At 36.7% G+C, this 23,666-nt stretch overlaps 1 protein-coding gene, 1 long non-coding RNA gene and 1 pseudogene across 9 annotated transcripts in view; all 3 read right to left on the reverse strand.

Moving 5' to 3' along the window:
• The window catches only part of LOC110348128 (uncharacterized), a 1,027,816-nt gene extending 1,004,409 nt beyond the window's left edge, over positions 1-23,407 (reverse strand). For 4 of the 7 annotated variants that reach the window (XR_015449381.1, XR_015449380.1, XR_015449379.1 and 1 more), the window contains exon 1: positions 22,867-23,405. This is a non-coding gene — a long non-coding RNA (uncharacterized LOC110348128). Of the gene's footprint in view, positions 1-22,866 lie in introns of all 7 variants that reach the window. The other 3 variants (XR_015449384.1, XR_002393120.2, XR_015449383.1) reach the window with 1 other exon arrangement.
• Positions 1,531-11,677, reverse strand: LOC147829272 (SH2/SH3 adapter protein NCK1 pseudogene; annotated as a pseudogene). The gene has a single exon (XR_015449378.1). The product of XR_015449378.1 is annotated as an SH2/SH3 adapter protein NCK1 pseudogene (transcript).
• Positions 20,758-21,691, reverse strand: Arl4a (ARF like GTPase 4A). Its single transcript, XM_004839619.4, has one exon. It carries the CDS (start codon positions 21,689-21,691, stop codon positions 21,077-21,079), a length of 615 nt encoding a protein of 204 aa, XP_004839676.1. The 3' UTR covers positions 20,758-21,076.
• Positions 23,408-23,666: the final 259 nt, after the last annotated feature.

Genomic DNA, 23,666 nt, shown 5'->3' on the forward strand with positions numbered 1-23,666 from the left:
CCAGGTCTTTTTCTATGCCTCTGCATATGTGTGTGTTTGTGTGTGTGTGTGTGTGTGTGTAAGCAATAGACGGTAGATAAATAAATCTGTAAAATTCAGAATATAATATTCCAAAATATGAAGGACTGTGAGGAAATGGCAGAAACAATAAAGGTCCCTGACCTTCCCTGCTGTGTTCCCCTGAAGCAGGCCATATGCCTTAGGAAGCTTGTCACCTTTCCCTGAGTAGGCTGTAAGACCTTCCTGTGAGAGGTGCTTCCCTATACTTGAAGGAAAGGAGCATCCTTATTTGCAAAGACACAAGGATCCAGAGAGAAATCTTACTGAACAAGCCTTGATAAGTGTCCCCAGTTTATTATATTCAACTCATATCCCCTTTGTCTTGTCATATTTTCTATGACTTTCCATTCTCCATCAATCCTACTACACACACCAAAGTTTAACTATGTCTTTGTTTCCTTCTAAAGACTCCTGTGTCATGTAAAACTCATATTAAATAAATTTGTATATTTTTCCCTTGTTAATCTCTTTATTTCTTTTTTTTTTTTTTTTTTAGTGGTGCTGTGGTTCAAACCCAGGTTTTCCAGCATGCTAGGCCAATATTCTACCACTGAGCAATATCACCAGCCCCAGCCCAGTCTGACTTTTGATACACAGCCCCCAGCCAATGAACGTAAGTTGGGGAGAGGAAAAGATATGTTTCTACCCTCCACTACACACACATAAACACACACAACACAGAGTTTTCGGTCCATATACATGTGTTTAAATAGTAAGTGGTATTATATTACACGTACTTCTCTACAAATTTCCAACTTTAATCTAATAATACGTATTGGGGACTGTTCTGTATCAGTATCAGTATATACAGGATCTATTTCATTTCCTTAAACTCCTACAAAGTATTCCATCATATAGAAATGCTATCATTTAAACATCTTCCAATTGAAGCATATTTGTATCATTACCAGTGCTTTGCCATTAATGCTGCTAGGGCTATGGTTCCTGTGATGATTAACTTTGGTTGTCAACTTGTCTGGATTGAGGGATGCCTAGAGAACTGGTGTGTCTGTGAGGGTATTTCCAGAGAAGGCTGGTGTGGGGAAGACCCTACCTGGATGTGGGCAGCACCATCAGATAGGCTGGGGGATAAGGCTGGAATAAGAAAGTCACAGAAAGAGGAAGCTGCTGGCTCACACCTGCTCTCCCTTTACTGAGCAGATATGGTTTTTCTGCTGCTGTTCCACATGAGCATCAAACTCTGGGTTCTTCAGCCTTTGAACATAGACTAGTGCTGGTGACTTTCTGGGTGCTTTCTGCACCTTTGACCTTGGACTAGGGGTGCATATTGGCCTCTTTCTCATGCTGGGGTTTCTCTCTTCTTGGACTGAACAGCTATAGGTTCTCCTGACTCTGTAGCCTGCTTTTCAACCTCAAATCATATAAGCCAATCAAATATATAGACAGACAGATAGATAGATAGATAGATAGATAGATAGATAGATAGCTATAGATATAAATAAATACAAATACATCTCCTATTGGCTTTATTTTTTCCAAACAAATACATCTCCTATTGGCTCTATTTTTTCCGGAGAACTCCAACAGAGTTCCCAACTGTACTACTGTGAACACATAGGCATGTCACAGAATATTTTCAAACTTTTACTGCAATATGACAAAATCGGTCACATATTATACAAATTCCTACTACTAAATTTGGGCTCAATTCCTTAATAAACAAAACAATAACATATTTCTTTTGTACTAAGTCACCATGAAAAAATTACTGAGACATTATTGAGTGCCAAGAACCATGACCATTTGAGAATCTTTGTGATAAGGACATCCTTAAACATGCATATGTGTATACAACACAAGGGCCTTTGGGCTTTCTTTTATAATTAAATATAAAACGTATTTTATATGTTTTATAAAAACATATATTTGTATTTTTGTAAATCTATATTTGTATTTTGGGGGATCAAACCCAGTGCTCCATGTACACAACTAGGCAAGCACTCTACTGCTGAGCTACAACCTAAGTCTTGTGTGTATTTTTCTTGAAAACAAATTTTACAAATTTATTTTTAGCAGATTCTCAGTCAAACTTACATATTTCAATTAACCATTACATTTACTATTACTTGACTTGGTAGACCTCATATAACATTTACTCCTCAATTTTTTTATATTTAAAAGACCTACAATGTCTATTATGATTACACATATTATAACAAAATATATTTAGACATTTGCTGGCGGAAATAAATACAGAATATTTCAGATGTTTCTTGATCATATGTTACAAAAGTTCAAATGAACTGATTTGCCAACAATTCATAATTTTATTTCTGCTATGTAATATTTATGCCAGTAAAGTTTAGCAATGATGAACATGATTTTAATGGGTTTATGCAACTGCTGGATTTCAAAAGTCTACTGTTGGCGTTTCACTTCACCTGCACAGAGATGGACACACTAGACATGCCCCAGGAGATAAGAAGATGCTGAGAAGTCACTTACTGTAAAGTGTTTAAAAGAAAAGGTACTGACTCCATGACTTCCACCATACTTCAGAGTTTTAACTATATACTTCCCAACACTTTAAAACCAACAATTCAATTATTTCCCAAGTCATAAAATGTCATTTGCTAATAAATATGAAGGCAAAGGTCTCCCTAAATCATGTCACAAGATGTTTCTCCACAAGTTTCGACAATCTGTTAATTACATGCATTACACAAGAGTCATGAACATTAGAGGGGCAAGGCCATCCTGCTAAGGTTTCTTATTGCTATCATTACTGCTGTTGTTTTCTCAAAGACTTTCAGGAAGGGCTTGTCAAACAACTAGCTTAGCTGGAATTTAGTCATTATTTTAAAGACTCTTATTACAATCAGCCTTAATGTTTTCTATCACTAAATATAAAATAGTACTTATAGGCTATTTCCTGAGACTCAGTATAATAAGGTTAGTATTACAATTAGATGAGTACTATGATTCTGAAAATATTTTTATCATAGTATACTTCTTACTGAAGTAATTCAGAGAAAAATCTCAGAAGAGTATCTTTCTTTAACAACCTTGAAAACCAAGTTTTCAAAAATTCTTATCTTTTAAACCAAGGTTATGAGTGAAACAAAAGAAAACACATGAAGGCTCTAAAAAATGAATAAGGTGACTCTGCTCCACTTGGTGACTTTCTGGTTTTAAAAAGCAGGAGTGGGGAAACCATCTGGATCCAAAGCAAGTGCTGAGAGACAATTTTACCTACATAAAGGATTCAAAGAGACAGCTGGCCAGAGTTTCAAGATAATAAGAATGAATAGCAAACTGAGACCTAGTTTCTCTTAAGATGCAAATAGTTTTTTACAAGTCTACTTAAACATTTAAATTTATACAAATTGCCCATGAATTCTGTGAACTCATAAACCACGAGGAAAGTGTCACTGTGACATGTCCCAAGACAGAATCATAATGGGCCTTTCACACAGCCTCCACCCTAAGCTGTAACAAGCTTTGACTAGGTCTGAGATCCCTGGAGATGTGACCCAGCATCCATGCTCCTTATCAAAAATACACAGGTGAGGTTGGCGTGGTGGCACATGCCTGCAATCCCAACACTCTGAGAGGCTGAGGCAGGAGTGTTGCAAGTATAAGCCCAGCCTGGGCAACTTATCAAGATCCTGTCTCAAAATCAAAACAAAAATTAAAAAGGGCAGAGATACAGCTCAGTGGGAATTCCCTGGGTTCAATCCTCAGAACTAGAAAAAAGAAGAATACATCGGTGATTTCAGTGGTAAGCAGAATGAAGTTTAAGTGGTATCTTCATAATGTAAATGTACAACTGGAGGAGGGTGGTATATGCTTCAACATTTAAAGTATTATCAATTTCTATAATGCAGAGAGAAAGGTAACTTTCGTGGATTTTGTATTATAGTTATGTCACCTTTTCTGTAATCTCAAAGTAGATAGAGATATAATTCATTCATAGTAAATTTATTTTCTTTGAAAATTGAGCAGGCCACTGCTGAGAAAACAATGGCTTCCTGAGCTAAAATCTGAGACTCCCTTATTAGATCGGGGAGTATACTTATCTCTCAGATGATCTGGACCCAAAGTCATGCTGAGATTCGTTAATATGAATTTATCTATCTAACTGCACCATGGAATACTGGATCAATTTCTTCAAGTATCTTCATTTTCTCCACTGGAAGCCAGAGAACAATGACTTTTAATTGAAGGGTGACAAACGGACCCATATTTCTGCATTGTTGAGACACTTAACTAATAAGCATGATTTAAAGACACTTTCCACAATGGAGAACCCTATAGAAGAAGTAAAGGGAGGGGAGAATGAGGGATTCTCCTATTAAGTCCCTGAACTATACATGGCAACCGATTTGAAAAATATTCCATAATTTTGGCATTACTTGATAAGAAATTTTATAAGTGGCTTTAAAAAACTCACTGAAATATATACACTAAAAAAGTATATGGTATAAAATATGATCAAATTCAAATCCATTGAAAAGCCAGAAACCACACTCAAAATGTGCCGAATGGCCCAACCTGGGGCTGGAAGAGGCAAGAGAAGAAAGCTGGTAAGGAATCATTCTGTGTCCTGCTGGAAGTGTCCTGTAAGTGTCCTGACCATGAAGAGAGACTTTCCTATGCTAGCTTTGTCTGCCCTTCTGTAGAATAAGGACAGAAGGTTAAGAAAAAGTCAGAATTTGAAAAGTGATTCTTTCTGTTAATGAAGATTACCCAGCTGCCTGTCAAAAATTTATTGGTTGATCCCTTCTCTCTTGAAATGCTTTGTATTTTTCACCTATAACAATTTCCTATAGAAGTTGTTAACATGTCTGCTTGCCTTTATCCTATTTTGAGCTTGTGGCAGACTGTCTCACTCATCTCTGTATGCCTCATTCCTGTTACCATTAAATGTTATGAATGAATGGAGACAAAATATTAGAATATAGATCAGGCATAGTAGGGCATGCCTGTAATCCCAGCACTCAGGAGGCTGAGGCAGGAGGATCATCTCAAGTTTGAGGCCAGCCTGGGCTACATGGTGAGTTCAAGGCCAGCCTGAACTACACAGTGAGACCCTGGCTCAAAAAAAAAATTAGAATATAGATTCTAGACACAAAAATAGCTAAGAATAAACATGATTCCCAGAACTTTACTTCTATAATAGCTGTACCTCAAAAACCCTATTTTTAAATTTTAATTTATATTTTAAAATGTATTATTATATTTTCTTCCTTCTCCCTTTTCCATCCTTCTCTTTTCCCCTTACCATTCACTTAAAAAGCAATCATATAAGTACAAAAGGTTAGGAAGATAGTCTGGTGAGATTAATAGATTGATCACATAGAGGAAGACTGAGCAATTATTATATTAAGATAATGAAAGTCATTATCTTCTTATTGTCAGAGAAGGAAGATACTATAACAAGGAGAAAAGGCTATAATGATCCCTGTAGTGAGAGAAAATAGGGATTTGGGGTGTTGGTTTATACTTACAGTTACAAATACACATACATACACATATACATAAACATTTGTATATGTATGTATATATACAGACAAAGAGGGCACGGCAGCAGTATGTAGGTGTATAAATTTCATTTTTCCATCAAGAAGGGCTTAGAAAAAGTAGTATCTTGCAGCAATATACATATCTGGGACCCAGATTTTGGTTTCTAAATGTCACTAAATAAACAGGGCTTCTTGGAGAAATGGCTGATCCCAGCCATCCTGAAAAGTCTCACTCCTACTGATCGAATCTGAGACAATTTATCGAAGTAAATGGTGCTAAATTATAGTTCATTGAGGAAAGCAGAACTTCATGAATCCTCAGTGATACAAATTGAAATAAATTTAATACTAAGTAATATAAAAGAATCAGCTTTTTACATCCAATGTAATAATCAGACAAGAAATGGCAATGGGTGCTAAAATTAATGGGCAAAACGAGGCTCAAGAGAGCTTTACAGGCTCAAACTCCAAAATATTTTTAAATGTATCTTTACAACAGAGAAAGCCTATAAATACTGTCTTAAGCAAAATATCACCAGTAACAGGGAAAAAACTGATACTATGTGTCATATAATGGGATGTAAAGAAAATCTATGAAATTTTGTTTACAAATTGGATTACCTAGATATAATTACAAAGAAACATTAGACAACCCAGAGTCAGGGCCAGTTTCTAAAACAGCTGGCTAATAATTTTCATAAACAACCTAGCCATAAAAGTCAAGGAAGGAAGGAAGAAATTTTCCAGAACGAATGAGACTACTAGGTACCACACTGATCCTGGATCACATCCTTGTGTCATAAAAGACATTAGTGAGACAACTGGCCAACCCGTGCCCTAACACAGAAGTTTTTTGTACTCTTCTTGCAATTCTTCTACAAGTTTGAAATTGATCTGAACCTAAAAGGGAAAAAGATTTTTAAAGTGCTAATCCTTCACTACAACTCCAGTGACTGACTGTCTTAACAGTCAAATTCATAAAAGAAGTAATCTGATGCATGTGTTCACACACAGTAAACACACAGTAAGTGGTGACTCAATAAATGCCTTACCGGTGAGTTACCATTATTAGTATTTGCCCACATTGCTGTGTATAATATAGCAAACATAATGGCTCTCTCAAAGAACTGCTCTTCTAAAGACACAAAACCTAGCATAAACATCAGCACATCTCCAAATGCCATGCTTATAAAGAGCCAAGGGTCAGACCTCACAAAGACAAAACTAGACTCAGACTATTTCTCTCCCTTTTATTTCAGGGTAAAGGTGGCACAAATCCAGGTGTCCTTGCATTACCAAATCACTGCTCTGTAGCCTGAAAGGAATGACAATGACATCCTGTTTGTGGTCATGGCCAATTTAGTATTACAGTACATGTATGAAACCTAGGCCATCAACATTTCATCAATCGTGATGCTTATTTCTTAGAAATATTGATAACTAGGGATGGGGATTTAGCTCAGTGATTCCAGTGCCAGCCTTGCAAGTGCAAGGTCCAAAGTTCACTCCCCGGTACCAAAAAAAATATATAGATAGATAGATAGATAGATAGATAGATAGATAGATAGATAGATGACTTCCAACACAAGCCCTCTGTTCACCTGAATTTCAGTTACAGCAGGGGTCAGTGATATACAATAAAGGCACCTGAACATACCTCTGGCTGGCTGCTGCTCCAGCTTCAAAACACAGCACCCTGACACTCCTCTCTACAGCCAAGAAGTAAAATTTCATTGCGGCCTCTTCAAAAATCTCTTTAATCCTCCCATGTTCATTTATGTCAAAATCTACCCTTCCCTCTTGCAACATTTTTTTTTTTTTTGGTACCGGGGATCAAACTCAGGACCTTGCGCTTGCGAGGCAGGCACTATGCCACTGAGCTAAATCCTCGGGCCTTGCAACATTATTTTTAACAAATGTTTGCTTATTAGTTTCTATCAATTATTATTCAGACCACCAGATTGCCATATATAGAATTGGTACAGAAATAAATAGTATTATATTGAGAGAGTTCATTCAAATTTTGAACAATTTCTGAAGATAAATTATTTGACAGAATGGCAGAGACTGCAAAGAACCCTCTATGTAAATATCACTATATCTGAGGCACTTCAGATAAAATTTCACTGGTAAGTGAATAATAATAATAATACATTAAATGCTTACTAAGGGTAGGGCAAGATTCTAAATACTTAAAATCCACTGTTTCTTATAATAATGACTCTAAAATATTATATCATTGTTATCCCATTTTACAGTTGAGAATAATGTAGTCCAGAGGTTACAAAACCAATTCAGAGTTATGCATCTGATAAGGAAATTTGCATTTTTCCCAGGAAGTCCAGCTTTTCAGACCCAAGTCTGATAATAATATACTTTTCTCTCTTAGTGAGTTTTTACAAGCCATGGTCACCACTTATAGTGAACTTTTTTCTATTCTAATAGGTCTGAAATTATAGCACTTCAAACCTAGAAAATTCAAGATACTCACTACAGTATATACAGGAAATTCTTTCAAAATATATTCAGTAGGTTCAAATCATTTCAAGTATACCTTGTATTCTTAAAATGAAATGGATAGTTTAATCTGATAAGCATCAACAGCACATACTGGGACTTAGATTAATGAGTAAAACATCAATAGAAATTTTATTTATAAAAAAAGACAAAAGCTCTGCTTACCCACATTCCCAATTCTTGCCCATGGTTACAGGATTATACCTATCTCAATCTCTGGAGAAATATGTGATTGAAGTACTGCTTCTGAAAATATCACCAGATGACAAATATACCTAGAAACTATCAAAGATAGAATCTGTGAACCAGGAAAAAAAAAACTCTCTCTGAGGTTTTAAAAAAATATCCATTGGTACTAGAATGTAATTCAGTGGTGGAGAACATGCTTAATATGTGGAAGGCCCTGAGTTCAATCCCTAGTACCAAAAAATATTTAAATTTTTTAAAATATTCTGATTAAATAATAAAAATTACAAACCATTAAGTTACGTATTAAATTATATATTATACTCTCTTTTTAAACTTCTAGTATGTTTATATACATGGAATACATTTACACCTTTTGTGTAAATAAAATTCATAGTCTAGAATAGCATTAATAATGACATAGCTCAGTGTCAAGTATCTCTGAAAAGAGATAAAAACAAAGCTGAAATGGATGTAGTAACATATAGCTCAGCCATTCTGTACTTCATGTTCTTTTGTTTGGAAAAAGAATCAGCTCCTTCCAAAATTTTAGCTGTGCACTGAGCCATGCTGGGGTTTTTCTTGGCTGAGCCCTTCACTTTATGCTATCTTTTAGAAAAACACATCTGGAAAGACTGTCTTTTAAATTTTTTTTGACTCAACATGTAATGTTTTGTATTCTTCTCATGCTTAACTGTTCTATAGAGAGGATTCACAGTATTAATATATGGATGAAAGGATGAATATACAGTTACTCATGCTATTTTGGCTAAATATCTCTACAGTCTTGCTTGTCCATATTCAGGACTTTCTGATTACGTGATTTTAAAATTATGAGTCTACAGTCAAAAAATAAGTAAATGTTCACAAAGCAGGTCTTTCTCCTGCATGACCACATTCCCAGTGTGGTCTCTACCATTTTGACAGCCTCAGTCACTTGTTTGGAAAGCTTTTTCTTTAATCAAATTCAGCTCAAGTGACTTTGACATCAGTGAGCATGAACAACAATAAAAGCTTTAACTTTTAGTTAGTACTTAAATCTTAACTGAGTATGTGTTGTTAAGTTATGACATTTAGTAGGATAAGTATATTAAGTGCATTCTCAACCTGTGACATTTCCAAATTACAAATCGCAATCAGGATATAACCCCAACACAAATCAAGGAACATCTAAATATATTTATAATATAAAATAACTGATCTAGGTTCTCAAATTAAAGAGGCCTAGATTCAACTTGCCTCTGTAATCTTGAGCCAATTATCACCTTAAGCTGACTTGCTTTTCAATAAAATGTGACTAATAATACTGAAAGAACTACATAAGTGTTTGTAATTTCCAAATCTAGACATAAAATAATCTAACATTGGTGTGTTACATAGATTTCAGAAAATAAGAAAGTGATATTGAAAACAATAATCCAGGCTAGTGACTAGAGTTTATATTAAAATGATAACAGCACAAATGTAGATGAAAGGTAACTTTAAAATTTTTTAGGGATGAGATGATAAAACAAATAGTTTAAGATCACTTTAAAATGCGAATCAGATTGTGTCAATACTTTTCTTAAAATTTTTTCACATTTTTATATTGTACTTAGAATAAAATTTATTTTTTATTCTGTTTCAGACCAGTTTTCTAGATGAAAGAAATTGGAAAATCTAGACAATTTTTGTTCTTAAAACTGCTTGAAGCCATCAGAGAGCTACAAAGACAATGTAGATTTGGGGGAAAGATGAAAAGAAAAAGAAACTCAAAGAAATTAACACAATCCTTCCAGCCAGTAGCAAAAGTAAATTCTCTCTGGAGAAAGATAATATTTAACAGAGCCATAAATCAACTAAATTTTTTTTAATTTCTAATTTTCCATTTATTATTGCTAGTCACAGAAAAGATAACACTTTCCAAGAAATTTACTTTAGCATATGCTATATATAATTTTATATGAAGAGAAACTATGGCAGAACTAGGAGGGTCCTTTACAAGGAAATACAAGAAAGGAAATAAATCCAATCTGCATTATTTGATTTTTTTTCTCAAAATACAAAACTTTAATATTAGAAGCAAAGAGAAAAACACCAAAGAAGAAAACAGTAAAATAAAAGACCATGGATAAGAAATTGTTCTATGCCAATGCACTATATATACAGTATATGGGTATGGGCTGAGTGATAATAAATATACTTATGTATTATAATCAATTCTCATACAGAGTTAGAAACAGCAACTTCCAATCAAGCAGGACTGGACCAACATTTTCTCAGTCTTCATTTAATGAAGAATAAAGCTGTATTAACAGTCACTTCTGATTACTAATATCATGATAAATGCTTGATAAGATGTAACTTTTCTCCTTGTTCACTTATAAATATTGGTGCCTCTTTGTAATGCTCTACAAGTTCCGTGGTGCTGAATTTATTCCACCCAATGTAGTAGAAAGTCTGTTTTAGTTGGACTTTAAAAATGCTTGTTTTTCCCTTCTGCTTTTAATGGTACTAAAAAATCATTTGGCAAAGTTCACTATCACGGGTATCATGTCCTCTTTCATTTAATGCCATTTCTGCTTGGTGTCTGGTAACTTTGCCATAATACCAAGGATTATCAGCAAACTTTTCAGTGAGTGAAGGCCTAAGATAATCACTGCCGGAGGTAGCAGTTCAAAACCTGAAGTTAATGATTTATTCTGAATAATGGTAGCATAGTTTTTTGGCACCAGACCAACCATCCCATTGATCTTCCTGCATTTTCACCACTGCGGGTTATTTTCTGGCTTCTCAGTAACATCCCCATTACATCGCCTTTCTCAAAATTAAATCCTTCATCAATGGATGAACTGAATGGGTAAAAAGCCTGTATCATATGCAACATTTGCCCAATATTTAGATTACTGACAACTGCTGCTGATTTCTCTGACAGTGAACCCACATGGTCACCCAAGGGACTGTCACCTTCTTCGGTTACACAGTTCGAAGAGAACCATTCCATTTATCCATTGTAGCTACCCTGCTACCACCCATGACTGCATTTCTCCATGACAATCATTTTTGTTCCTTTTATCAATGATAATTCATCTTCTCTCTCAGCCATGTAGCTACATTTCACATAGGCAGGCATGCTGAAGTCATAAAGATGTTCCCCTGGGTCAACAAAACTTTCATTGGCAGGAGATACAGAATCTGGAAGAAAAGGTCTTCTTTTCACTTTCCAATGCCTAAGGTACCCTTTAGGTGTTTACAATACATGCTTTCTGAGCACTGTTTCTCCTCTCCACATAGTCAGAAGGCCCAAAACCTGTTGTAGTCAGGAGGGAAACCAAGAGATGGAGGGCGGGTGAGGATGGGAGGGAGAAGCGATAGAGGAAGGGACTGAGGTGTTGTTGCACACAGGCCAGCTCCCCACAAGGAATGCTACCATTGTGTAACGCAAACATGTACTAATAAAAATATAAAATGAAAAGTATTTTTATAAAGAGAATCAAGAGAAAAAAGCACAGAAAAGATGAATATGCAAATAATAGTCATGTTTTACAGGATCTTAAATACATAGAAATTTAAGTACAGAAGCTCGTATCACACAGGGAGGGGTAAATGCAGTCTTAAATGTTTTATATCTTTATATTTTCCAAAAAGTATAACTGGTAAAAGTACTAATGTACATTAAACTATGGTCAATGATGTATGTTGTAAACATGATAACAAAAAGAGTAGCAAAAGAACTTATAACAATAGAGAAAGATTAAAAATATTTGATAAGTCTAAAAGAAAGAAAAAATATAAAATGGTCACATCAACAGGATAACGTGGTAAATTTAAACACAAATAGTAGCTTTTAGTTAATATATATAAAGACTAAATAAAACATTCTCATTAAAGACATAATTATCAGATCAGATAAATTCCTTATTCTTATCTTTCAACTTCATATACTTCCATTCTCTCCTTTGTTCACCAATTCTGACCATACTAATCTCTCAGCTCTCAACTCTTTTAAGTGATTTTCCATCCCAGAGCTTCTAAACAGAGTTCTCTCTTTCTGAAGCTCTTCCTTCTACTGTTTATCAAAAGAAATCAGCCCCACTGTTTTCTCATCCTTAGCCTTTCATTTCTTCCATAGCACTTTCCATTTAATTTGGTTTACTAACTTTTGTCTCAATATCTCTTCAGACTTGAGCTTCATTCATTCACTGAACCCACAGAATGGAGTTTATTGTCCTCATATGTGTGCAGTATATGCCATGTAATCCTTTAAGAACCAGGGAGATGACAATGTCCTTGTGGAATCTACTTTCCAATGTAGGAGACAGGCACAGTACTCATCTTTTTTGCTTGCAGCTAAATCCCACACACTTGGAAGCATGAGACAGTCATTCAAATACTTTTTGAGTGAATGTTTACTCTATTTGCCAGAAACCACACCAGCTGTCTTACAATGCTTCTTTCAGAACACATCATTGTAAGAGGTAGTGTTGCCATTTGAAGGTAAGAAGACTGACCCTAAGAGAAGTTCAGTTACACTGCTAATATGTGTCAAGGTCAAGATATGAACTCTATCTGCACAATTTAAAACAAACACCCAGTTTCTAGCATGGGGAATTACTGATGCATTGATAGAGCAAATTAATAGACTAAAAGTAATTTTATTTGATTAATCAAATGCATCTGGGGTTTAGTCTATTGGCTATGGGCAATTTGGCTCTGCCCATTACCTTCAAGTACTACTACCACAGGCCTTTGGATTTTCCCTTATCATACCTGCTAGTCCCAAAAATAACTATGATTAGGATCACTGAAATCTTTAATACTCAAAAGTTCCCAACAGGATTGTAGAAAAGCAACACTGTAACTCACTAGTTAGTATTGCATCTAAATCCTTAACTTGTCTCTACCTTTCACAAGATGAGCAGAACTCCTTGTGAATTCCTAAGACACTTTATACCTCTGAAGCATAAAAGACAATACATATAAAGCCATTAAAGGGGAAAGTGTCTATTCCATATTGCCTTTTTTTGCACTCATTGCAGACTTCCTCTAAGCCAGGTGATCTAGCACATCCATAGATCAGACAACATTCTCAGGTTGGTCATAAATGTTAAGCCAATGAAAAACATTCCACTATGTATATGCTTAACAAAGGTATCTAAGATAGCCAGGTAAAATTTCAGTAGGGCAGTCTAGGATACCATTACTCCTGCCACTTAAAGTATCATCTCACTGGCATCCTCAGCCCCAAATATTTAAGTTCAAAAGCAACAGTTTCTAAATCTGGCTGATTTAGCCATGTTAAAAATCCTAGAAATTGTTACAATATAAATTACTGGCCCTCTCCCCTAGAGATTTGATTCAAAATGTCTGAAGTAAAGTCTAGGGATTTTTTTAATCTCCTTAAACGATTCTGAAATATAACCAATTGTAATTGTTACAATTGTTGTTCCATTGTTCCATAGAATACCATTTTTCATTGACTCGTTCCAGTCTATCTCCAGATTCGTAATGGACTAAGGGAAATGAGAACTATTTTAATACTTAAACAATACTTTAACTCAATAGATGCCCATAATTTTTAATCACATGCTGTTTATTCAGTTTCAGCATTAAAAAGTACTATAACAGGGCAAAATAAAACAAATATTCTTATTTGCAAGCATAGTTGCAATAGGAAGGTAAGACTTCTTCCTCAAATACACTATTCTATATCAGATGTCTTTTACTAACCAGTTGAACCTAGATTTTCATAGAACACTTCTACTACGCAATATAGTCTCAAAGTGAAATGGAGAAAAAAGTCTAGAGAAAATTCTTATTACAAAAAATATATTCATCCATCTCAGTTTATACAAGAGAAGCTCCTAAAATAGTGTATGCAAAATTTTTACCCCAAGTTGAATATTTTAAATGCACTAGAATTTTATACAACAAATGAGCCAAAGTCAACATTTCTATTTAAAAAAAAAAAAAGATTTTGTGAAACAAAATGTACATATACATGCACCAACTGGTGGCATAACCACACAGAAACAATCCCAAGGGACCTTGATGTACTGTGCCACCACACTCCCAAACAACAGATCCAAGTGAAACCTCTAAAACTGTGAGCCAAACTTAAACCTTCCCTCCTTTTAAAGTTGATTATCTCACATATTTTGTAACAGCGATAGAAAGCTAATTATGCTACTCTATTTGTATATAAGTTTGAAATTTATCATAATTGAAACAAGATTTAAAATTACAGCTTCCTTGACTCAACTACAGGATCTCTCTTCAACCTCCCATTTTAGAATGCTACACTTACCCCAGGACACTTACCACAGCTCATAAACAAAGCTTCCTTTTTTTGTGTGTATGAGTAAAAATTAATTTATGATATAATACTTAATATATGTGCTGCCTAAGTCAGCACAATGATACAATACTTAAGATGATACTATCTGGCATCAAAGTCCATTCAACAATATGTTACTGAAAATAACTTATTATAAAACAAACATGCTCCTGAAAAAAACTTTTTAAAAGAGTGTGAATTTTTGCAGTATTGGAATTATTTAAAAGTTGATCCCATTTTTTAATTTTTATTTGGTTTTATTGTATGTGTGCTAAGGATTTAACCAAGTGCTTCTAGCATATATTCTACCACTGAGCTATAACGCCTATTCTTAGTTTTTTAAGCACTTGACTGAATTGTTTGTTAATCTGTAATTACCTTTAATAAATATTAAAATTATCTAAGACCACAGATTGTTAGGCCCAACTCCAAAGTTTCATTATTAGTAGGTCTGGAAGGGAGCCTGAGATTTTGCATTTCTAGCAAGTTCTTAGGTAATGCTGATGCTTCTGGTTTGACAAACACTGTGTTAACCCCTACCAATTCCATCTAAAACAGGTCATACAGTACACATCTGGTCTGATTTGGATGTGGAATAATATTCCAGATAACACTTCAGTTTTAGCACTGTTTTAACTTCTTATTATAGAACCAGAGTAGAAAGAGTCCAAGAAGAAAGGTAAGATTTAGCTAAAAAACAAGGATTTTCTACTCAATGTGCTTATATTCAGTCTTGCCCAGAATGAGTAATCTCAACTCCCATGAAATATAAGCAGAAGACATAAAAACAAAACCAAAAAAACTGAAAGTAGCTAGAAAATAACAGCACACATACCCACCCACAAACATAAATATGCACCATCATCTAACAGCTGTGCCCAAAAATACTGACAAGTCTAAAAAAAAAAAAAATATTGACAAGTCTCCACAAAAGCGTCAGCATACAGATTCTTATTTATCATTAAATGGGGAATTATTAATAACAATTTTGAGGCACTTTTGAACAACGAGAATTTACAGTTCCAATTTTTTACATTCTACAAAATGAGATAGTCTAATTTATATCTGCACCCAAAAGATCCCATGATTTTAAATATTGTTTCTTAGGGAAAGTAAGATTATATTGTGCTAATATGGATTGGTGCTTTTGAAAAGTAAGGAAATGACCTAGGTTTTGAGGGAATTCAGTATGTTTAGACTTTCTGAAGTTTGCCAAGCTGGCATTTTGTGCTATGGCACACAAGTGCTAAGAAAACCAAATCAAGAGCTTGTTCTATCATATTCCTCTTCCAAAATATTTCCTTCAGATACATTTGTCAGAAAATAGCCTGGCTTCTTTAATAAATGCTGCTGGAAAAAAATTGGGCTTCAACTTGCCAAAGATTAAAACTAGACCTGTATCTCTCGCCATGCACTAAACTAAAATCAAAATGGATTAAAGATCTAAATATTAAAATAGAAACTCTGAACCAGTTGGAACAGAGGTTAGGTAGAAGACATCGGTGTAGGAAAAGATTTTATGAAAAAAACCTCTGTTGCCCGTGAACTAGCACAAACAATCAACAAGTGGGATCTCTTCTTATTAAAAGGCTTCTGCACAGCAAGAGAAACCACCAGCAGTGTGAAGAGACAACCCACAATGTGGGAAAAAATCTTCACCAGTTCTTCCTCAGACAAAGGTCTACTATCGCAAATCTATAAAGAACTTAAAAAGATCAGACCTCCCAAATTTAAAGACCCAATCAAAAAATGGGCATCTGAAATGAACAGACATTTCTCACACAAAGAAGTAGAAATAGCAAATAAATACATGAAAAAATGTTCAACATCACTGGTCATTCAAGAGATGCAAATGAAAACAACGCTGTGATTCCACCTCACTCCAGAAAGAATGGCTGCTATCATGAAATCAACCAATAACAAATGCTGGCAGGGCTGTGGGGAAAGAGGAACCCTGCTCCACTGCTGGTGGGAGTGTAGACTGATGCAACCACTGTGGAAATCAGTATGGAAATACCTCAAAGAACTAGGACTGGAAGTCCCATTTGACCCCGCTATTCCACTGCTGGGGATCTTCCCCAAAGAATTCAAAGAATCATACCACAGTGATATATGTGCGCCCATGTTCATAGCAGCACAGTTTGTGATAGCTAAAATTTGGAAACAGCCCAAATGCCCATCAACTGGAGACTGGATCAAGAAAATGTGTTTTTTTAATAAAATGGAGTACTACTCAGCCATAAAAAATGAGAAATTAGAGACATTTATAGCTAAGTGGATGCATGTTGAGGCAATACTCTTAAGTGAAATAAATAGGACACACATGTATAAATACCGAATAGTTTCTCTGGTGTGAGAAACTGAAAGTGTAAATAAGGACTAAAATGTATAATAGGTAATGTGAAATAGGCAGAAAAGGGGCAAAGGGGAAGGAAGTGGGAGGGCTAGCGGAAAGGATAGAAGGGAATGGGATTAATATGAGAAAATGGAAAAATAGGAACAAAATCTTTGTCAATAGGGAGGAATGGAGGGGTTGAAGGGAGGGCTGGGCAAGGGTGAAAAATAAGAACCAAGAGAGACTATGTAAAGGTGCAAATTTCCAATGATGAATGTCCTTATAATGTATACCTAAAATGTACCAATGATTAGAATGAATAATCGATAATCCAAAATAGGAAGAAAAGGTCCAAAGGGGTAGGGGTAGTGGGAGGGGCAGGGGAAGGGAAAGAAGGGAAAGGAAAAATGATGAGAAATGGAAATAAAGTCTTTGTAAATAGGGAAGGGTGGAGGGGGTGAAGGGAGGGCTAGGAATGGGGAAAAAATAAGAACCAAGATCCATTATGTAAAGATACAATTCCCAATGAGAAATGTAATTGTGTTGTATACCTACAATGTACCAATAAAAGAATTCAATAAAGTGAAAAAAAAAGAAAGAAAGAAAATAGCCTGGCTATTAGTAACTATCTACTAAATGCTTACTATGTGTCAGATATTCTGCTAGTTTCATGTAATGTTTTAAAATAGTAAGTGTAATCTTCAGTTTACAAATGAAGAAACTAAGGTTGAAAGCATATAAAATTTCCCAATATAAAAGTAGTTAAGTGAGGATTCAGTATTGAAATATGGACTTTTAGAGCAATTATCAACAATACCACAAGCTTCTCAATATAGTGGTTCCTACTAATAGTGGGTACCATTTATTGAGTTTTTATGAATTAATGTTAGTTTATAAACATTATGGCATTTAATCCCCTCAGAGTTGTACATGACAGCTTTCATTTTACCAGGAAAACATTTGTAAGTTTCAAGAAACTTGCTAAAAAGTCACATCTGTAACTGAGAGAGCTAGGATTGAACACTACTCTGATTTAAAAACTCATGCTATTTTTAGCCAGTACATTTAGTATTTTTCTATACCAGTCTTCTATTGGAGATTCGATATTTTCAACTTGCATGCACAGAATTAGATATTCTGGTTATGGTTTGTTGACACTATTATATATGACCTTCAAATATTTTAATATTAACTTTAAATTTTTAGTTTGGCATCCCACACTGATTCACACAAAGGCTTCATTTAAACATCCCACTATTCTACATCACCACTATCCATTTCCAGAATGTTCTGCTAAATTTAAAAGTAAAACTCAAACCTCCAGCAGCCTCCCCTCTGTCCATCCATAGTGATAGCATACTCAAGATTCTAAGTTGTATTAGCTAAATACTAAGTTTTACATCATCTGAACTTGAAGAAATTTATTGGGCATCTTTTATTATCACTGATAAAATCAGTTTGTATTAATGATGAAACTACTGAATAGAACCTTCAAACACTACACCAGATTTCATTCAAGGCCATTATAAGTGAGACATTTTTCCATTGTCAAACACCTTGTACAATGTTCTATCCCTTTTTGTCTGCTCATAAGCTACTACCTAGACTAGTAATTTGTGTGTGTGTGTGTGTATATATGTATAACTACACTATTGCACTTCTAATAAGCATTTAATTCATTTTATCATGATGAGTTATTAGTGAAACTATAATGACTAAAGTATACAATTGCTAGTCCATTTTAGAACAACTCGGACATTTAAATCTCTTTAAGTGGCTTACTGTGTTCTTTGATAGTAATTTGGAGTTGTCTAGTCCTAAGTAATTTCAAATGTCAGATTTTAGAAATAAATACACTTTAGGTGCCAGGGAATCTGGCACGCCTGTGGCCCTAACTTCAAGCCCCCCACACACACACACAGACATATGGACACGGACAGAGACAGAGATAGAGAAGAGAGAAATTTCAGGTGCACCTTTAAAAGCAAACTACAGTATATACAAAAGTACTGCCTCAACCACTCTTAGGATTTATTTTGAGACCCTTTATTAGCTCATGGTATTAATAGCTAGAATAGGTGAAGAACATGACACCAATCTTGAAAATATTGTTAAGTTCTATAGTTAAACTTTTTCTTTCAATAACTAACCTGTACAATGTTCACGTCATTTTTTTCTTTTTTCACTAAATATAAAAATTCATGACCAATCTGGACACCAATGTGATAAATATTGTTTTATAGATAAACATTTTCTTTCATAAATAAAACTTGTACAATGTTCATGTCATTTTTTTCTTTTTTCACTAAGTATTAAAAATTCATGAGTTTGCTGATAAAATTACTAGGCTAGAAAATAAGGGGCTATACAAATTTTCAAGACAATCAACATAGAACTAGTTTATAAAGCTAGTAAAGTTTAGGCAGGCAACAGCCTTTGATGCCTGTGTCACCTGAGAAAATCTAAACTATTATAAAACTAGCCCACTTGGTTAAAGTTTTTATATATCTAATTAAAAGCATCAAAGTAGAAATTTATATACACTCAAAGTCAAACACTGTTGTCCTAATGCCTCGCGTAGTTTATTGGTAGCTATTATCCACATTTCTATAAATATAAACATTCTAAGTGATCATCACTAGTGTAAGTACATTTAACAAGAAAGTGCCACACGAAGCTACTTTGTGTGTAACAAGAACCAAGTTTCCAAAATTTCAGTTGTACCAGCGGAAAACCAAAAAACAAATCAAAAAACCAAAACCTAAATAAACCCTGCTGGCAAAGTGCATTTCTCTTGATGACTTCAGAATAAACAGCTGTTTGCTTTACAAATAGAAAATACATTTATTTGCCAATATATGATCATTGGAATTAAGTCTCTTCCTGGATAAAGATTTTCCCTCCTTATAAAGTTTTAAACTTTTTATTACAATAGAAACAGCACGAGTGAATTTTCATAAAACTGCTTTGCTACTTTCCCTTTCATTTTCTATAATCATAATTCTTATCTGCTGTAATGTACTACTTCTTCCTATAATCAGGACTGCACAGGCCTAGTAACACTGTTCAGCTGGGAAACAAAAAACATTAAAGCTTAGAACACATACAGCTATCTTACATTTTCATTCCACAGCATCTCGGGTGTTATTTTATAAAGCTTTTGCTCCTCCCAAAACACTACAAAAATATATGAAAAAACACATCAGCTTTCAGTCAGCAAATATTTCCAAGTATCTTTTAATTAGAGACCATGTATTTATTGTAATTATATATCCTCCTCACTGAATTCAACAATTGCTTTCTTCATAAATCCATATATGTATCCAAGCACATGTATTTAGAATTAATCTACATGCCCATACTTACTATATGAGTCAAGTAGATTTTAGGTTCTTCGTGTGAAAGTGCTTCTGACAACAAACTATTTCTATATTAGCCTCAAATCCCAAAAACGTTGTTTTAAAACTAGAGGAAGATGCATAGCTATTCCTAAAAAGTAAACTACACATAAAAACATGCTTTGTCAAGACTAGTCCATGCACTTGAATATACCTCAAACACTTTATTTTTATTAAAGTTAGACCAACTTAAAAAAAAATCTCTAGAATTAAGAGATTGTATTATTTGATTCTAGATAATGTTAAAAAACATCTGGTCAAAACTTAAAACAGCAAACACTTCCTCTTGTCCCAGCACAATCAATATAGAGCAATGTAACTGTCCGTGTATGTGTGTGTATGCATATTAATCTACCTTAACATTTCCATCCAGCATTTTATCTTAACATACAAAGCCTTGTAGGCAATTTCTTTGCAAAGGCTTCCCCCTAAAAGATACAAGCACAAAACACTAACAGACACTCTTCAAAGTTTTATTTCAGTAACTTCAGATCAAATTTCCACAACTGTTTTCTGGTCAATTGACTATCCTTGCTTGCCTTCCCAAAATGGTAGTACCAGAAGACTTGTGGGGTAGGGAGAAAAGACCACTTTAAGAAGCACTGCATTTGCTCATCTTCCACAAGGAAACAGAGGTGGGCATCTGACTGTTCAACAAAACAAAGCTTTAATAGTATCCAGGAGGGCAAACAGGCAAACCAGGCTGTAGATACTCTTCAATGTGTCAAAATCAGACCAGAGAAAACCTACTCCATATAGATTTAAAAGGTATCAATATTCATCTTTTCTTTTTCTGTTGCCGTAACATTTTTCTTCTTTTAATTATCATATCATGCAGTTTCTCAAGTCCTTCTTTTAGTCCATCTCCTATGATTGCACAGGTAGGCTGCAAATGCCAAGGGGTTGATGAGCTCAGTTCACCCATTGCTAACAATTTCTCAATTTCTGTGAGAGACAGTGAGTTCCTCAGATCTTGTTTGTTAGCAATTATAAGTACAGGGACTCCTTGATTTTCAGATATCCTAGTTATTTTATGAAGTTCAGTTTTGGCTTCTTCCATCCTTTCAACATCAACTGAGTCCACAACAAACACTATGCCATCTGTACATCTGGTATACGACTTCCACAGTGGCCTTAATTTCTCTTGACCACCTACATCCCAGAAGTGAAAAGTGACTGTTTTAGAATTTCCCAAAGTTACCTTGATTTTCTCAGTGTTAAATCCTTTGGTGGGTACAGTATTTACAAATTCATTGAACTGCAACCTGTATAAGACAGTTGTTTTTCCAGCAGAGTCCAAACCCAGAATAACAATGTGGTAGGACTGAAAGGAAGGAAGGCTGGACAGGATAGACGTCTGGTCTGACAGTCCATTCCCCATTTCCAGGGGCATATAAGTGTTCCAAACTGAAACACTTTCTTACTGCTTTAGAATTTCTCTTCCTAGGTGATCCAGCTACAAGACTGCTGGGAAAGAAACGAGTAAGTTATTCTTGTGAAATAATACATTAAAACATGTCTATTTTTGCTAAAAGAGCAATGTGAGGAGCTTGATAAAACTTGATTCAGTAAACAAACCACATGAGACACGAAACGTAGGCAATACAAGACAAACGTTGGAATAACTGCAACCCAAATTCTCTGATTCAAACTGTTTTAGTGTGTACTTCTATATACTGCCCTCGATCTCCAAACCTCAGAGACCTTATTCTGAAGACAACCCAGTCACCAAAATCTGCTCCAAGTCGCCGTGACCACAGAAGTCTAACCTCCGCACACACGCACCCTTTTATTTTTGGCAGAAAATTAATAAAAGGTAATCTTACCTTGGAGGATCTCCTCCCACATGTTTAACAGGAGACCCAAGATCACTATTACATGCCCCACCTCACCCCCTAAAATAAAAACGCTCTCACCTCCAAAATCGGAGTCTGTGTCCTAATGAGAAAGCATTGGCAGACGTTTCTCGTGGGAGGGAGGCACCCCACGCCCGCTCAGCTCAGACCTCCACGCAGCTCTGGCAGTTGCTGCGCTGCAAACCTAGGAATCAGACTCTGGCCACGCCCACTCCTTCCGGCCCACCCATAATCCTCCATCCTATTGGTGACCCGCGCCTGGGCAGCCACGCCACCCCGCCTCCGTGGCTTCATTGGCCAGGGCAACTGCCACTCCCGGCGCGCGGCGCAGGACGCAGGGTCGGTCCACAGGCACCACCTGTTGCCCTTGAGTTAGAAAACCGGGCGGCCTCGGAGGGAGCGACGCGCGGCCCCTACCGGGGACCGCAAGCGAGGCTGTCAGGTCGCCCCGCGCACCTGCGGCGCGGCCCTCAGACGTCGCACCGCAGTCCGCACATCCGGGGCCCGCAGTCGCCGCCGGCGCCTTCATTAACCCTGCGTCTGCCGACCGCGGCTACTCAGGGGCGGCGCCCGGCGCTCAGGCGCAAACGACCCGGGCCGCTCCGGGCAGCCCGTGCTCCGCCAGCCCAGCGGCGGGCTCCGTCCACCTGTCCCGCGGCCCGGGCCGGCCTGCGACCCGCCAAAGCGTGGCCACCCCGCCCGCACTGCTCACCTGACGCGCTCGCCTCGCGTCCCGCTTGGCGTCTCTCGCCGCCGCTCGGACACCAGCGAGGCCCGGCGGGCGTCAGCGGGCGCCGGCGCCAGGCCGCGCTAACGGTGCTGCCCATTCTCCTCACGCGCCGCGGCCCCGCCCCCTCCCCGCGCGTCGCGCCAGCGCCGGCCAGTAGGGGGCGCGCGCTCCGCGTCTCCTAGCAACGCCAAACAAGGTCACGTTCGAATCGGCCGGGACGGGTGGGGCGCCGGGCTCCGCCCCCAACCGCTGCTCCCCCCAGCCCTTCTTGCCACAGCCCCTGGTCTTAGGCCAGGCCCCGCCCTTCGCCACCTGGGCTCCTGTCACCCTAGGCCGAGGGCGTCCTTGGGCCGAAGTGTGCCTGACGCAGGATCAGGGATTCCAGAGGACACCGGACGGGCGGGCCCCTTATGTAACGGGGTGACGTGGAGGTAGCTGAGCAGCTGTCCTGAGCGGCCTGGGGTGGCTGGACGAGTGCGCATCTTGCTTTTGCAAAAGCAAATGAACGCATCCTTGCAAGTGATTCTAGCTCCTTGCCCAACAGGCAGAGACAGGTAGAAATATTCCAGTTTTCCGGATGAGGAGAGGTTAAAGGGATGTTTCTAATGATGATTCTGAATGTAATTGGGTCCTCGATCTTTAAATTCACAAATATTGATTGAATAGGCAGTAGGCACCGTTTTGTGTGCTTGAGAATAGTATGATTAACAGACAGGCTCTGCTTTTGTGGAGTTTCAGTGTCTTTCTGGGAAAAGAATGAGCCAAACTCTCATGAATAAATT

Source organism: Heterocephalus glaber, unplaced genomic scaffold (assembly GCF_053883595.1).
Source record: "Heterocephalus glaber isolate CG9 unplaced genomic scaffold, H.glaber_assembly_v1.0 deba00000676, whole genome shotgun sequence".
In the NCBI taxonomy this organism is placed as follows: Eukaryota; Metazoa; Chordata; class Mammalia; order Rodentia; family Bathyergidae; genus Heterocephalus; species Heterocephalus glaber.

Excerpts from the sequence above, each read along its gene's own strand:
- Arl4a (XM_004839619.4), bottom strand. The coding sequence starts at position 21,691 with ATGCCCCTGGAAATGGGGAATGGACTGTCAGACCAGACGTCTATCCTG.